Source organism: Tamandua tetradactyla, chromosome X, assembly GCF_023851605.1.
Source record: "Tamandua tetradactyla isolate mTamTet1 chromosome X, mTamTet1.pri, whole genome shotgun sequence".
Taxonomy (NCBI): domain Eukaryota; kingdom Metazoa; phylum Chordata; class Mammalia; order Pilosa; family Myrmecophagidae; genus Tamandua; species Tamandua tetradactyla.
In genome coordinates, this window is record NC_135353.1 from 143,793,780 (window position 1) to 143,807,933 (window position 14,154).

Here is a 14,154-nt window from a genome sequence, read left to right on the forward strand (position 1 = left end):
CCTACCACCCTGAAACTTATGGGCTCCAGGCCACTTTTGGCTGAGTCCTTGGAACCTTCCCTCCAATTGTACAATTCATAAAGAAAACATATACGCACATACACGCATGACAGCACAGAGAGTTTTCAACTAAACAAAACTCCTGGGGAACATTCTCCTAGAAGTTTTCAAAGCTCTTCTGAATGGTTATGTCCAACCACTGCCAGCTTGTTTATTTTTACTGGTAAGGGTACACTGATAAACCTGGGGTATGGTTTTTATTTCACTCAAATTATAGTACTTTTTTATTTGTTAGTCCAATGAAAATTCATAACAGTTTCTGGCTTGATAAACTGTCGACCAGGAGCTTGTGGCTCAAGATAGCAGGTGGACCACATGCATTTACCTGTCCTCTCAGAATCCTATGGAAATTGCAAGGCAAATGTCACAGACAGGATAAATCATTACAGCTTTGAGAACTAAATAATCAGAGGGACAGAGGTTTTGATAAATGTTTGGAAGGTAGAAAGGAGATATGGTTACATTGATAGATAAACCAGAGTAGAGGAAAATATAACCCAGAAAACACACAAGATAGAGCTACTAAGAATGTCGGCATTTTTTTTTTCCACAGCAGAACCCTGAGGGAAGCTCCCAGAACAGAGATTGTAGGCATACAGGGCAGGAGTGGGTTGCTGGGTAGTAGTTCAGGTAATTAGTTAAGGAACTGTCTATGGACTAGCTTACTCAATCAACAGGAGTTACAAAAGAAATTCCAGGGTGGCAGTTGGGTGCAATAGACCTGGAGAATAACCAGTCCACATTATAAACATTATAAATTACTATCTTATGTCGGGCACTGCTCCAGGTGCTGAGGACACAGCAGTGAATGGCTCAGCCTCTAATCTTATGGAACATATGTTCTCATGGGAGAGACAAACAATAAACTAATAATCCAACAGACATATAACATACAGTGCTGAGGGCCAAGAAGAAAAATAAGCAGGCAACAAGGATAAAGAGTGGTAGAAGCGCTATTTTAGGCAGGGAGGTGAGGCAAGGCCATGCTGAAGACATGACATTTGAGCAGAGGCCTGATGGAAGGGAAAAAGAATGAACCGTGATTATCTGCAGGAGCTACGCCAGCCCAGATGGGGGAGGCTGCAGGTTTGAGGAGTTATCTAGGAAGCCAGTAGCTACAGCACTGTGAATGATGGGTAGGAGTTGGAGAGAGAGCCAGGGCCAGATCCTGTAAGATTTTAAAGGCTAGAGCATTGGAGGTTTTGAGCAGAGGATACCCACACTTTTACTTTAGGAATGACTGTGACTTTGGAGAATTAACTTTAGGCAGAGCAGGAATTGAAGCAGGGACCAGTGAGGAGGTTATTGCAGAGGCCAGTCATTATGGTGGCTAGGGTCACGGTGGTGGTGACAGTGATGATGGGAAGGTGTTGGATGTCAGATACATTTTGAAAGGAAAGTTCATAACATTTGCCTCTGAGTTGGATGGGTGGGTTGAAGGATATGAATCTAGGATAATTCACATTTGAATGAGGGGTCAGAAGGCTTCAAGAAACATGTCCCAGTAATGTAGTCTGAAGATCTGGATTCAACCATGCCTCAAGCCTCATGAGGAGGCCCGCGAGGTTCATGAAAAATCTCAAGCATTTAGGGATAATTTCAGTTTACAAATACCCAAAGAGATGCAAGTAATGCCATAACCCCTGATTGTATAAAAGCTATGGCTATCTGCTAAAATTTTGTTGTTTTACGGATAAACATTGTCCTTTTTTCGTTGCCCGTCCACATGAGCATGGCTGGCCATACTGCTGGATGAAGGTGAAGCTGAGAAAAATTATTATTCAGTGTTGGGTAAAAGTTCCTGCCTTCTTCCCACTCAATGCTTGCATATCTAAAGAATGGAGTATCTTGGAACATAATGGTAACATGGTTTTCAAGATGAACAAGCTCAGCATAGGTCTGAGGTTATTTTATCACTTCAGCCATCTCTCTATACTAAGTGAGGTTGGCCTCATGGCAGCAAATTAAGTATGATGGGCCATACCTTCTCTCAGCTGCCTCTGGTTGTTTCCCTGCCTTGCATCTTTGGGCCCATACCTCTGAGTCCAACCACAGCTGTAGGGACAGATACTTTTTTCATGCTGACAATTTGGTTTCATAGATACTGGTGGAAACTTGGTGGTAACCCCTCACCTTGGGGGATGGGCTCTAATAGGTAAATGCTGCTGCTACCTCCCTTGGGTGGACAATTCTGAGAGGCATTCTGTATGTTTCTCCAGAGGTCCTGGTGGAATTGCCCCTATTGCCTACAGCAGGGGCCTCAGCAATACACCTTTATTTTGGCATTTCCTCTTTCCCAATTTCACTCTTCCTGCACTGCTCCCGGGATCACCTTCCAATGACATGCATGCAGTCCTTGTCTCAGGCCTTGCTGCCAGGGAGCTCAAACTAACATAGCCTCTTTATAATAACTTAGCCAGACTCATCATGCCAAAAACATCAGTTTGGGAAAAAAAGTTCCTGATTTTCTTCATCACTGGTCTTTGGTTTTGCTGCAAAGAAACTCACTGATATTCATTCACACATATTTTATTCTTTATAATTTTATCATTGTGGGCTCAGAAAAAAGCAATTTAGCTTATGGTGCTATTAACGTTAAAATATATTTATATCCAGGTTCAAATGATTATTAGTCACTATAATGATCCCTTATTTCAAATGCATTTGATATGTGCACACTTACAGAGAATTTCAAATGCACAAATCTGATTCAATTGGGCAATATTACTTCACAAAATCTGATGCTTCAAAGTTAAAAAAATTGCAATCTAGCTCTAATAACTCACAATCACAAGACACTTGTACTGTTTATATACATATATAACATAATTTGATGCATACACTCAACAACTTTGTGAAGTAAACACAGAAAGTATATTTACCCTCAATTTGTAGAACATGTAACTAGCTAACATTTGGCAGAAGGGACCTGAGCTCTTACCATCAGGACTGGCAAGACTGTTACAATTCATCCAATCAGGGGAAAGGAATGAAAGTTGGGCAACCCAGTGAAGCAAAAAGATCCTTAGATGTATAGGGAAACTTTTCACTCACTGCTTCATTCAGCAAGTGTTTATTGAGTACCTTCAGTATACCAGGCAATGTAAAAGGCACTCTAGATATAGTGATTGTGGGAAGTAATTTGCTAAAAGAAAAGCTGGAGGGGAAAAGAAAGCAATTTCCTACAAAGGAGATATTACAATGGTCCCAGACTCCAAAACAGGGCTAGTTTGTAACTAAAATTACCACCATTATTAGGAAGTAAAGCAATATGGATCAACAGAACAACAGTTTTCAAAACTGACCAGTCAAATCAATTTTATCACTTGTCAACCAATAGTGCAACAATTTAAAAACCTACGAGTCAATTTAATTTAACAATTAAACAATTTGATAAACACCTGATATTGGGATGGATTCAATTCCGGTAGATTCAGTAACACAAATTGATTCGATGAATGATGTTCCCTGAACAGAGCTGTTGTTTGACTGATTTGGAAAATAGAATTTAGAGATTTCAGGATTTACAAGGAGTATTTAGAGTCATAATTCCAGTTCAGCAGCTACGTGATCTAAAAGGCACCCAATTGCTTTCTGTGTAGCTCAGCTGACGGAAAATAGTAATTTGATCTTCTTTAAAGGTTTCAGGAACCAGCAGCTACAATCTGTTAATTTCCCCATAAACAGAGCATTAAACACTCTGAGTCTTGAAAGTAAAAAAAGTGAGACCGTGTCTTGGCTTTCTCCAGCCACTACTCTTCTACAATAGTGCTTAGTTAATATTTAACTCTTAAAAATAAGGAAAACACTAACGTTATTCCCTGTGCAAAGGAACTGAATTCTGAGACATTCCAACTCTTTTAACCCCAGGTTGAAAATTCTTATCATCGTTCAGATCAACATGCCTTCGAGGGTCAGGATCAGCTACTGTACAAAGGTCAGTCTTAAAATTGTACCCAGCTTCATCCCCACCTGTGCTTCACTCCTACATCCTTTAGTGAGAAGTGCGTTACTTTGAAGTTGAAGGTTGCATTCAGGCAGGCAGAGCAGCCTTACTCCCACCCTGAGTTGAACTGATAATGGATTCTGCACAGCAGGTGCCCGAATGACCAAGGTCATCACACAGTGAGTCAGTATAAATATCCAAATTGCCATTGTGGACAAAAGTCAACACATGACAAGTGCAGTTGTTGAGTGTCCTTTTGTGTAGCTGTCACAGTGGTCTGAGGACACAGGACAAATCAAATGAAGAAGCCTGTGCCTACCTTGGAAGGTTATGTCTTCACTAATCCTGTACCAACCAGCAGGCTGGCATTATTTGGTACAAATCTCTGCATTGGAGTGTTTGGATGGTTTTCTTTCTGAGGAGCTATTTGTTCAAGGGAGAAAAAATGGTAAGTGGAAGGATGAAGTCAGTTTTCTCCTGACATTTCCAAGGGTGAACACTTGTGAAGAACTAGCAGGCAATCTCTCCTTAGACACAGTCAATCCAAAGAGCCTAGAAAGTCCTTCAGAGTTGAGAATAGACGATTGCAACTTCAAGAAAATCAAGACTTAGAAAATCCGAAGATTCTGCTTCTGGGAGTGAATGGGAATTATAGCCAATATATTACAAGTTCATGGTTCTCAGCACAGCACTTTACTTTCAATTTCAGACAATCCCTGAACATCAAAGTCAAAGGTATAAAAAAATGTGTGAGGGGTGAATAATTAAATTAAAGCTACAACAAATGGGTTTAAGTTACAAGGATTTTTAGAAATATAATTGATGAGATGAAGAGTCTCAGAAAAACTCTTGAAGAATGTAGGGCTAGAATGCATGTATTAAAATTAGTTTATAGCACTTCTGATTTCATAGATGAGAAGAGATGAGATCTATGTTAAATGCTTTGCTCAATGTTACATCATTTGGTAGTGAATGAGTGTAAACTTAAGTTACTTTATTTAATTTACAGTATCTCAAAGGAGTCAGAAATTTTCTGCAAAGGACCAAATTGAGAGAAAAAAAAACCTCGAATGACTTAGCACAGGGATGTGCTTTATTAATACTGGTTTATAGGATTTTGACCATTTCACAAATGGGAAGGCTGAAGTTAAATGACTTATTCAATGTTATATCTTTAAAGTGGAATAAAGTGGAAGAGCCAAAACTCAAAGCCAGGTCTTTCTACTGTTAGCCCAGTCTTGTTACTTTATTACAGTGCCTGTAATATTCTGAGTATCAAAATAGGCCCCCAGAAAGCTCCAAATCCCACAGGACCTGCTAACTTCTCTCTCTCCAGGGACAGTGCAGCAATGGCTGTGTGGCGATGTTTTCTCTGTGTTGAGAGTAGGAACTAAATCCTTCACCTCTCTCCCTAATGGTGCAGCTGGCCAACAAATACACTTTTTCTTTTTTTTTTTTGCATGGGCAGGTAATAGGAAACGAACCCAGGTCTCCGGCATGGCAGGCAAGAACTCTGCCCGCTGAGTCACCGTGGCCCACTCCAAATACACTTTTGAACACCTACTATGTGCCATCCTTTGTTCTAGCTGTTGGCATATAGAGCTACAGATAACTTATTCTGAGGGTACTGGTGGGGGAAGATAATCAACAACCATCCAACAACTAACCAAACAAATCATATCAGGTTCCGATAACGGTTAGGAAGAAGTTAAAATTGGGTAATGTGATAAAACACAAAGTAACTACCACTGGCAACTGATGATGGGCACTGAGGGAGGCTGGGTTTTTCAGCTAAGCTGGTCAGCGGTTTCATAAGGCAAGTAGATTGCTTAAGCAGCAGTAGCAATACTCAAAATAGCAGGTTGAATATTGGAATTATTGACAAATAATGAAATGGACAATGAAATAACACAGTCACTATGTTTTACTGATGTGGACCAAATGATACATCTAGTGTTTCAAGTCTGAGCCAACAAATGTGGACAGGCAGAAACCATGGGGCAGCTTCTGGGCTGTGGGAGCCAGGTTGGGCTTCTCTAGGGGAGAAGGAATAGTGGAGGTTCAGGTGCAATATCACCTCCTAACTCTGAAGTTATCCCACATTATCTTTCAAAAAAAAAGGCAAAATAGTGGCTGGTACATCTAACCCTTGCTGAGTACCAAGCATACTTCTGGACACTTTACGTGAATTCACTCATATATGAGAATTACCTCCCAGGGACTAATGACCACGTTTTACAATGGAGGAAACTGAGACACAGATGGTTTAAGTAACTTTCCTGTGGTAGGCTGAATAATACCTCCCCAAAGATGTCCACTGCCTCATCCCCAGAACCTGTGAATATGTTATTTTACGTGGTAAAAGGGATTCAGCAGGTGTGATTAGATTAAGGATCCTGAGATGGAGAGGTTATTCTGTATTACCCTGGGTTTGCCCAATGTAATGACCTAGATCCTTAAAGGTCAGAGAAGGAGATATGACAAGGGAAACAGGTCAGAGTGAGGTGGCCAGGAGCCAAGAAATGTGGGTCGCCTCTAGAAACTGAAAAGGCATGCAAACACATTCTCTCCTAGTCTTCAAAAGGAATGGCACCTTGATTTCAGCCCTGTGAAACTGACTTCGGACTTCCGACCTCCAGAACTGTAACATAATAAATGTGTGTGGCCTCAAGCCACTAAATGTGTGGTAATTTGTTACAGCAGCAATAGGAAATCAATGCATTTCCCAAGGCCACAGAGCTACAAAGTGTTAGGGACAGGATTAAACTCCAGGCAATCTGGGGTCAGTGTTGCAGATTTGACCACTGTTAGAGGGCCTCTCCCAGGCAGAAAAAAAAAGATTTCTAGTTGAATGCAAAACAGGAGTCTCCTGTGTTTTCCTGCTGTGTTCAGAATCCCAGGTCTCAGGAAAACCAAAAGAAAGAAAGGGGATCCTATATATCAGCATTCAGTGCCTGTCCTTGCTCCACATCTTCAGTCCTGGACCTATGAGCTCACTCACATAAACCTCATTTAGAAACGAAGAATCTGAGGACCAGAGGATCATGACCAGCTAGTTACCCAAGGGGCAGGTGATGATGTGGGGAGACCCACTGAGCTTAGAGCCTGCCTGGACCTCTGAGAAGGAGGCTGCATGACAAGTGATGACCAGAGCATACAGGCTTCCTGATACCTATATTTCTCATAACTTACTTAGGAAGGGTGGGAGGCAAAGAAAGGGTCATCACACATTCACCAGGTGCAATACCTCTAAGAGGATCCAAGGGTCTCGTTGTTACCTTTTAGCCCCTGTGACTATGACAGTCCCAAGTTTTAGCCACTTTTGCATCCTGGACACTTGCCCCTCAGCTCTCTAAGGTATCATCTAGTGTATAACGGGCGCTCATAAATGTTAAGCGAATTGAACTGAAAGACTAAAGCATCCTTAGACTAGGGCTCTTTCAATTTTAAGGCATATGTGGATCGCACCCAAACGTTGTTGAAAATGCAGGCTCAGCGTCAGAAGCCCTGGGCTGGGGCCTGAGATCGGGCATTTCTAACGAGCTGTCACGTGACGGTGATACTGCTGCCGCCAGCTCTGTATTTTCTGTCAAGGTCCCAGAAAAATGAGACCTCTCTATCCATATGCAAAGTCTAAGTCACACAAAGCGTGATCTGGTACTGCAAGTTTACGAAGACGGCACAGAAATAGCTCTCTTCCTCTCCTAGGTACCCCTGTCCCCCCTCCCCCCCAATAAAGGGAACAGGTCAGACGTCAGGGTCCAATGGACAGAGTTGGAACAGAGCCCCGGCTCCCTGCTTTCTGTCGCCCTGCTCCCGCCTTCCAGAGGCAGGGCCAGGGTTAAAAGAGAGCGAGGAGAGAAGTGTTCAGGTGCTCCCAGGTCTCCGGCACTCTTCCGTTTCCAGCCTTTAAGCAGCATCTGCCCCTTCGGAACCGCCCAGGGCATGGGCGTAGACGCCCGAGCACAGCGCCGCGCCTTTGCCCGGGTGGAGGCGGCCGACGCGCGCGTGCGTGCGCGCTGGGTATAAATAAGTCCCGGGCGGCGGCCACCGGGCAGAGCGGGGCTGCAGGCGCCGCGGGCGATGGCGGGCGACAACCGCCAGTGGCAGGGCAGCATCCTCTACAACATGCTCATGACCGCGAAGCAGCCGCGCGCGGATCCCGAGGCGCCCGGGGCTCGGCCGGGGAGCCAGTGCTGGGGCTGCTCTTGCGGCGCGGAGCAGCAGGGGGGCAGAGAAGGGCTGCCGGGCGGGCGGGCCGTGGCGCTCCTGTACCGCTGCTGCTTCTGCGGCGAAGACCACCCGCGGCAGGGCAGCATCCTCTACAACATGCTCACGAGCGCCAAGCGAATGCCTGCGGGCCCGGACGCGTCCGACACTCGACAGGGGGGTCTGTGCTGGGGCTGCTCGTGTGGCGCGGAGAGACCCGTGGGCAGGGACGGGCTGGTGGGCGGGCGGGCCGAGGCGCTCCTGTACCGCTGCTGCTTTTGCGGTGAAGACCACCCGCGACAGGGCAGCATCCTCTACAGCTTGCTCACCAGCGCAAAACAAACGCACGTGGCTCCGGGAGCGCCCGCGGCGCGGCCGGGAGGTCCGTGGTGGGACCGCTCCTACGGGGCGCGGAGACCGGGGGGCAGAGAGGGGCTCCCGGGAGGGCCGGCCGGAGCGCTCCTGTACCGCTGCTGCTTTTGCGGCGCAGACCCCCGGCTGCAGGGCAGCCAGCTCTACGACGTGCCCACGAGCGCCAAGCAAACGCACGCGGCTGCTGGGAGCCCCGAGGCGCAGCCGGGGACCCCCTGGTGGGGCCCCTCGTATGGCCTGCAGCGGCCGGTGGCCCTCAAGAGCCCACAGGTGGTCTGTGAGGTGGCCTCAGCCGGCCTGCTGAAAACCCTGCGCTTCGTCAAATACTTACCCTGCTTCCAGGTGCTACCCCTGGACCAGCAGCTGGTCTTGGTGCGCAGCTGCTGGGCGCCGCTGCTCATGCTCGAGCTGGCCCAGGACCGCATGCACTTCGAGACGGTGGAGACGGTGGAGACGGCGGAGCCCGGCATGCTGCAGAGGAGCCTCACCACCAGGCGGCAGGAGACAGCGGGCGACGAGCCGCGGGCCCAGTTCGCGCCGTTGGAGGCCGGGCAGCAGCCCTCAGCCGCCGAGGTCCAAGCCATCAAGGGCTTCCTTGCCAAGTGCTGGAGCCTGAACATCAGTACCAAGGAGTACGCCTACCTCAAGGGGACCGTCCTCTTTAACCCAGGTAAGGGCGTCTGCCACGGGCGCCGGCTTCTCCCTGCCCAGAGAAGCAACGAGCAGCGCCTGCTCGGGGTGCAGACACTAAAGAGGAGTTCTCGGGGCTTAGGGCAGTGTCGGCGCGCAGGCGAATAAGCGAGACTAACTTGGCAGAGTTGGGAGGGGGGCTCTTGGGACCAACGCCTGTGGGTGGGCTGCTGCCAGATACGCAGAGCAAAGGATGGGGTTGTTTGTTTTGGTTTCTACCTAGCTCGTTACACTTTTCTGTTACTTGAGAAAAGTGTGTGCCTTCAAGGGACATGGCTATTCTTTCTCTAGTGTAAATCCAGTACCTAGCTTAAAAAAAAGTTTTTGCTCCCTGCACATTCTGTGCCATCTCTTTCTGAAAACCAGTTCTGAAATTTACTCCAGCCTTTTTATTACTAATTAAGACTGGCAAGAAAGGAAACATTGGTTAAAGACGCAGAGAGATACCATTCTCTGGAGACACTGTCAGACTTAGTGTTTGGACAGGTCTGCTTTTGAATGGTCATTCTTTATGGTCATAAATCATCCAGATCATCCCATCTTCTAAGTATCTGTGAGTCTCAGACTAGCAAAGAGGTATGAAAGAGACACACGAGGGTGTAAGAACAGAAACACTGTCTTTTAGAGCAAGAGACACACCCACCCCCATCATTCCCTTCTGCCCTCCACCACCCCCATCCACCCCATCCCTACCACCCCCCCCACCCCCATTTTCCAGATTAGGTAGCCAGGTCTCAAGTGATTTTGCTTCAAAATAAATGGCTGGTGAGTAGTGGAGCCTCAGTCTCCCATCTCCTAGGCCAGGTGGGCTGCTTGCTGCACCACACTTTCAGGTTGCCTTTTGTGGGCTGAACACTTGACCCCACACAGTGCAACCAAATCATGGGAGAACATCTTCCTGTATTGTTTCTGATATTTCCCAGTACTATAGTCATCTTCAACCAGCACCCTTCTAAAAGGATCACAAGTGCGAGAAAGTTTCCAGGCAACCTGGGTTGGGATAGTTTTCATAATGCTACCTCCACGTTCCTTTTTCCTGGTATCAGGTCTCTGGTCACATCCCTGCCTCACATTTTTTGAGGGCCTCTGGAGTAGTGTTTGATGAGATTATAATTCATTCAGACCTTCTGCTTGGGGGCCTGGAGACCTCAGCTCATCCCAGTGGCCTGACCATTGTAAGCCACCCTTTTGCTAATTTCATTGTCTTCCTGATTTGCCAGTGTGTAAGAAGCACTTAGGGTGCTTGTTAAAAGTCTGCGCAGGTCCCGCCCCTAGAGATAGTGATTCTCTGTAGTAGCTGTGGTCCAGCGTCTGCCAATTTGCATTCATAAATTCCCTAGGTGATTCTTAAGATCATTGGGAAAACAATGCTGATCACTCCTTAGGCCAGTGTCATTAAACATGTGCACTGTACCTTGTTCTGTTGAGATAAAAAGGTGAGACAAAGTCTCATTCAGAAGTTTACATTCCAAGAGTGTTCCTCTTTCTTTTCACTCTCTGACATACTTTGGTCAAACTTTCCCCAGCAACCAGCATGCATGCAGGCGCACACACACACACACACACACACACACACACACACACACACACACACACTTCTCATCTCTGCTTTGCTTCATCCTCTCTCAAGAAGAGTTTAACCAGCCAAGCTCAGTGAGTTTTCAATACATATGCACCTGAACAAGAGGGATGGGTGGTGGTGAAATTAATGCCTGTTACATTTACAGCCTTTATTTCCTGTTTATCCTTTGGTATTCCCTGATCTTATTGTTTAAACTTCCTTCCACTCACCCCACCTGCCTCCCCAATGCAGTCCATTCATCTGTCTGCCTTTTCTCTTTCCTGGAAGGCAAGTCTGACCTTCAGGGAAACGCCACTTTATTTTGGGGGGGCAGGGAGCATAAAGAAGGGGTGTGGTGTGAAAGCAGGGAAAAATAATGTGGAGTTCATAAGATAAAGTTTTAGCTAGCTATAGATCTGGATGTAGAAGGACCTCAGATTTCTCGTGGAGTTTTATGCACACCTCTTCTTACTTTCACCAGTGGAATTCAAACATGAAATAGGCTCTTACGCCTGGATACTGAGCTGTAGGTAGTAAGGTTCATTAGTGTGTGGGCTGAGGTAATCATAATTGGAATATGAATTTTAAATTTTGCTTAATTTTACTTGCCAGATTTGATATTTACCTATAATAAGAATAAGTCACTTATTGGCGCTTTTTTTAACGAACACTGATTGATTGGTTTTGTTACTCTGTGATGATTAGCATGGTGTTTTTAAAATACTGTTCTACTGGAGTTTGTAGAAAAGGGGATGGAAAATGATTGCAATCATCATTGACATCATTTAAGTTGAATAAATAACTGATAACTACTTAAGTACAAGTTAAAGAACTTTACAACAATATACTGCCATGGGGGACTAAAGGACTTTTTAAAGCAGCCCCTGCTTAACACTTTTTTTTTTAATTGCATGCATTTGGTCTTTCCTATATTGTATTTCATTCACTTTTACTTGGGTATTGCACTTTACTGCGGGAAGCCAAAGGGTTTACTATTAGAAAAGTTTCTTTTAACCATGTTTCCATGATATCTTCATTTACTTTTTTTAACTTATAATGGCTTCAAGACAGTTCAAAGACCTCTTATTTTAAAATGATAGTTTCACTTTTTTTACCCTCCCCGATACAGAAATCATGGTACAATGAACTAAGTGGCCGACATTACCTTCTACGTTATGGGCTTTTAGTCTAAAATCAGCCTGCAGGCAAATAATTAAAATGAAACCCATGAGTTACAGTTTGCGGCTATGAAATTTATCAGCACCAGCTGAATAATCATAATGATGGCAGAAAATTTGAGGAAGGATGGTAAAATGTTTATCATCTCATAAAACTTCTTATAATCTTACAGTGGCTTGTTTCCCATAAGTGAAAGTTTAAGTGTTCACATCTTGAAAAATAATTTTAATTTCTTCATATTTGCATAAATAGTGAACTGGAGCGATGATTCAATAAATTATATTCTAATGTCTTAATATATTAAGTGTGCCTGTAATTTTTATTTTTTTATTTTGTAAAAATGTCTTTTTATTGAGATACCTTCACTCACCATACAATCAATCCAAAGCACACAACCAGTGACTCACAATATCATCACTTAGTTGTGTATTCATCACTGTGATTATTCTTATAACATTTGCGTTAGTCCAGAAAAAGAAATAAAAAGAAAAAACCCATATATCCCATACCCCTTACCATTCCCTCTTACTGAGCACTGGTATGGCAATCTACCCAATTTTAAGGGTTACAATAGAGGTAGGTTAACTAAAACAGTGTAGTATTTCCAGTGGAGAAAAAACACAGAATATCCAGATGTAGATCCATAAAAGCACAGGCAACTGACTTTTTTTTTTTTTTGCAATACAGTTAAACAATCGTTATCAAAGATCATGTAAGGGTTCCTATGTTTTTAAAGGTGGATATGCAAAAATAGTGAGGATGAAATAAAAATAATTATGTGTTGTTTCATTCTTGGAAGCCTTACTTTTGAAAACTTAGAATGGGTCTGGCATTTTCTCATTGCACTAGAAAATCCTTTTAACCAGGAAGCTTGAGCTTTTGTCTAGTTAGGAAAAGGCAGAAATGGATATCTTTTAAAAGTTGGCAAAGGACTCTGTAGTGAGCTGTTTATAAACAAAGAGGTTTTTCTTCTTTTTTTCTCCTCCAGACCTGCCAGGTCTGCAGTGCGTGAAGTACATCCAGGGACTTCAATGGGGCACTCAGCAGATACTCAACGAACACCTCAGGATGACACACAGAGGGCACCAGGCCAGATTTGCCCAACTGAACAGTGCCCTTTTCCTGCTGAGATTCATCAATGCCAATGTCATTGCAGAACTCTTCTTTAGGCCCATCATTGGCACAGTCAGCATGGATGATATGATGCTGGAAATGCTCTGTGCGAAGCTATGAAAGCATGTGGACTTTATGAGTGCGGTTCATTATGAAAGCTAAGGAGGTGTGGGCAGACACATGTAATATATTTTTAAATAAACTTTGTTATTATTTTTCCATGTACACTGTGTTTGTATTCAGTTAAAGAAAATCTTTAGCTATAGACAATTAAAAAGTCTGCTGCTCCATGCTGTTTTGCTGTGAAGGAAAATATTTGCAAACAGGTATACCTGTCCATTTTTAAGAAAAATACTAGACAACTATACTAATAGGCTATTTTCACAAATTAAGCGAATCTCCATTGAACCTGCTAAAATCAAAGTTGTAATATTAAGTTATAATAAATGTTAAGGTATTAACCTCTAAGTTGATTGAAAAAAGTTTCATTGGGGTTTAAGTATGGCTTTAAAAATTATCAAATGAACTAGCCAACAAAAACAAACACTAAGCTGTCTTCATAGGTAGCATCATGATATTTAATATTACAACATGCAAGTGTCAGCAGGTGTCGTAGTCTACCAGGGCTAAGGACAGGTTGGCTTAAACAACAGGAATTTATCATCTCACAGTTTTGGAGTCTACAAGTCCATGATCAAGCTGTTGTGGCAGGATGGTGCTTTCTCTGAAGTCTGCAGCATTCTTGTGGTGGCTTACCAGCCATCCACAACTCATTTTCTGACTCTGTTACATGACCATCTGTCTCCTGTTTCTTACTCCTGTGTCCACATTTCTTCTGCTCATAAGGACTCCAGTCATATTGGATTAAGGTCCACCCTAATTCAGTTTACCTGTACCTATACTGACAAGATCTTCAAATAAATGGGTTCACATTCACAGGACCCGAGGTTAGGACTTCAACATGGCTTTGCAGGGGATGTAATTCAATCCATAACAGTAGGGGAGGACTTTGCTCTATCTTCGT

General features: G+C 44.1%; 1 protein-coding gene across 1 annotated transcript; it reads left to right on the plus strand.

Annotated features, from left to right (window-relative positions):
• The first annotated feature begins 8,089 nt into the window (after positions 1-8,089).
• NR0B1 (nuclear receptor subfamily 0 group B member 1) lies at positions 8,090-13,342 on the plus strand. The gene is made up of 2 exons (XM_077145650.1): positions 8,090-9,257; positions 13,006-13,342. Exons 1-2 carry the CDS (start codon positions 8,090-8,092, stop codon positions 13,248-13,250), a joined length of 1,413 nt encoding a protein of 470 aa, XP_077001765.1. The 3' UTR covers positions 13,251-13,342.
• Positions 13,343-14,154: the final 812 nt, after the last annotated feature.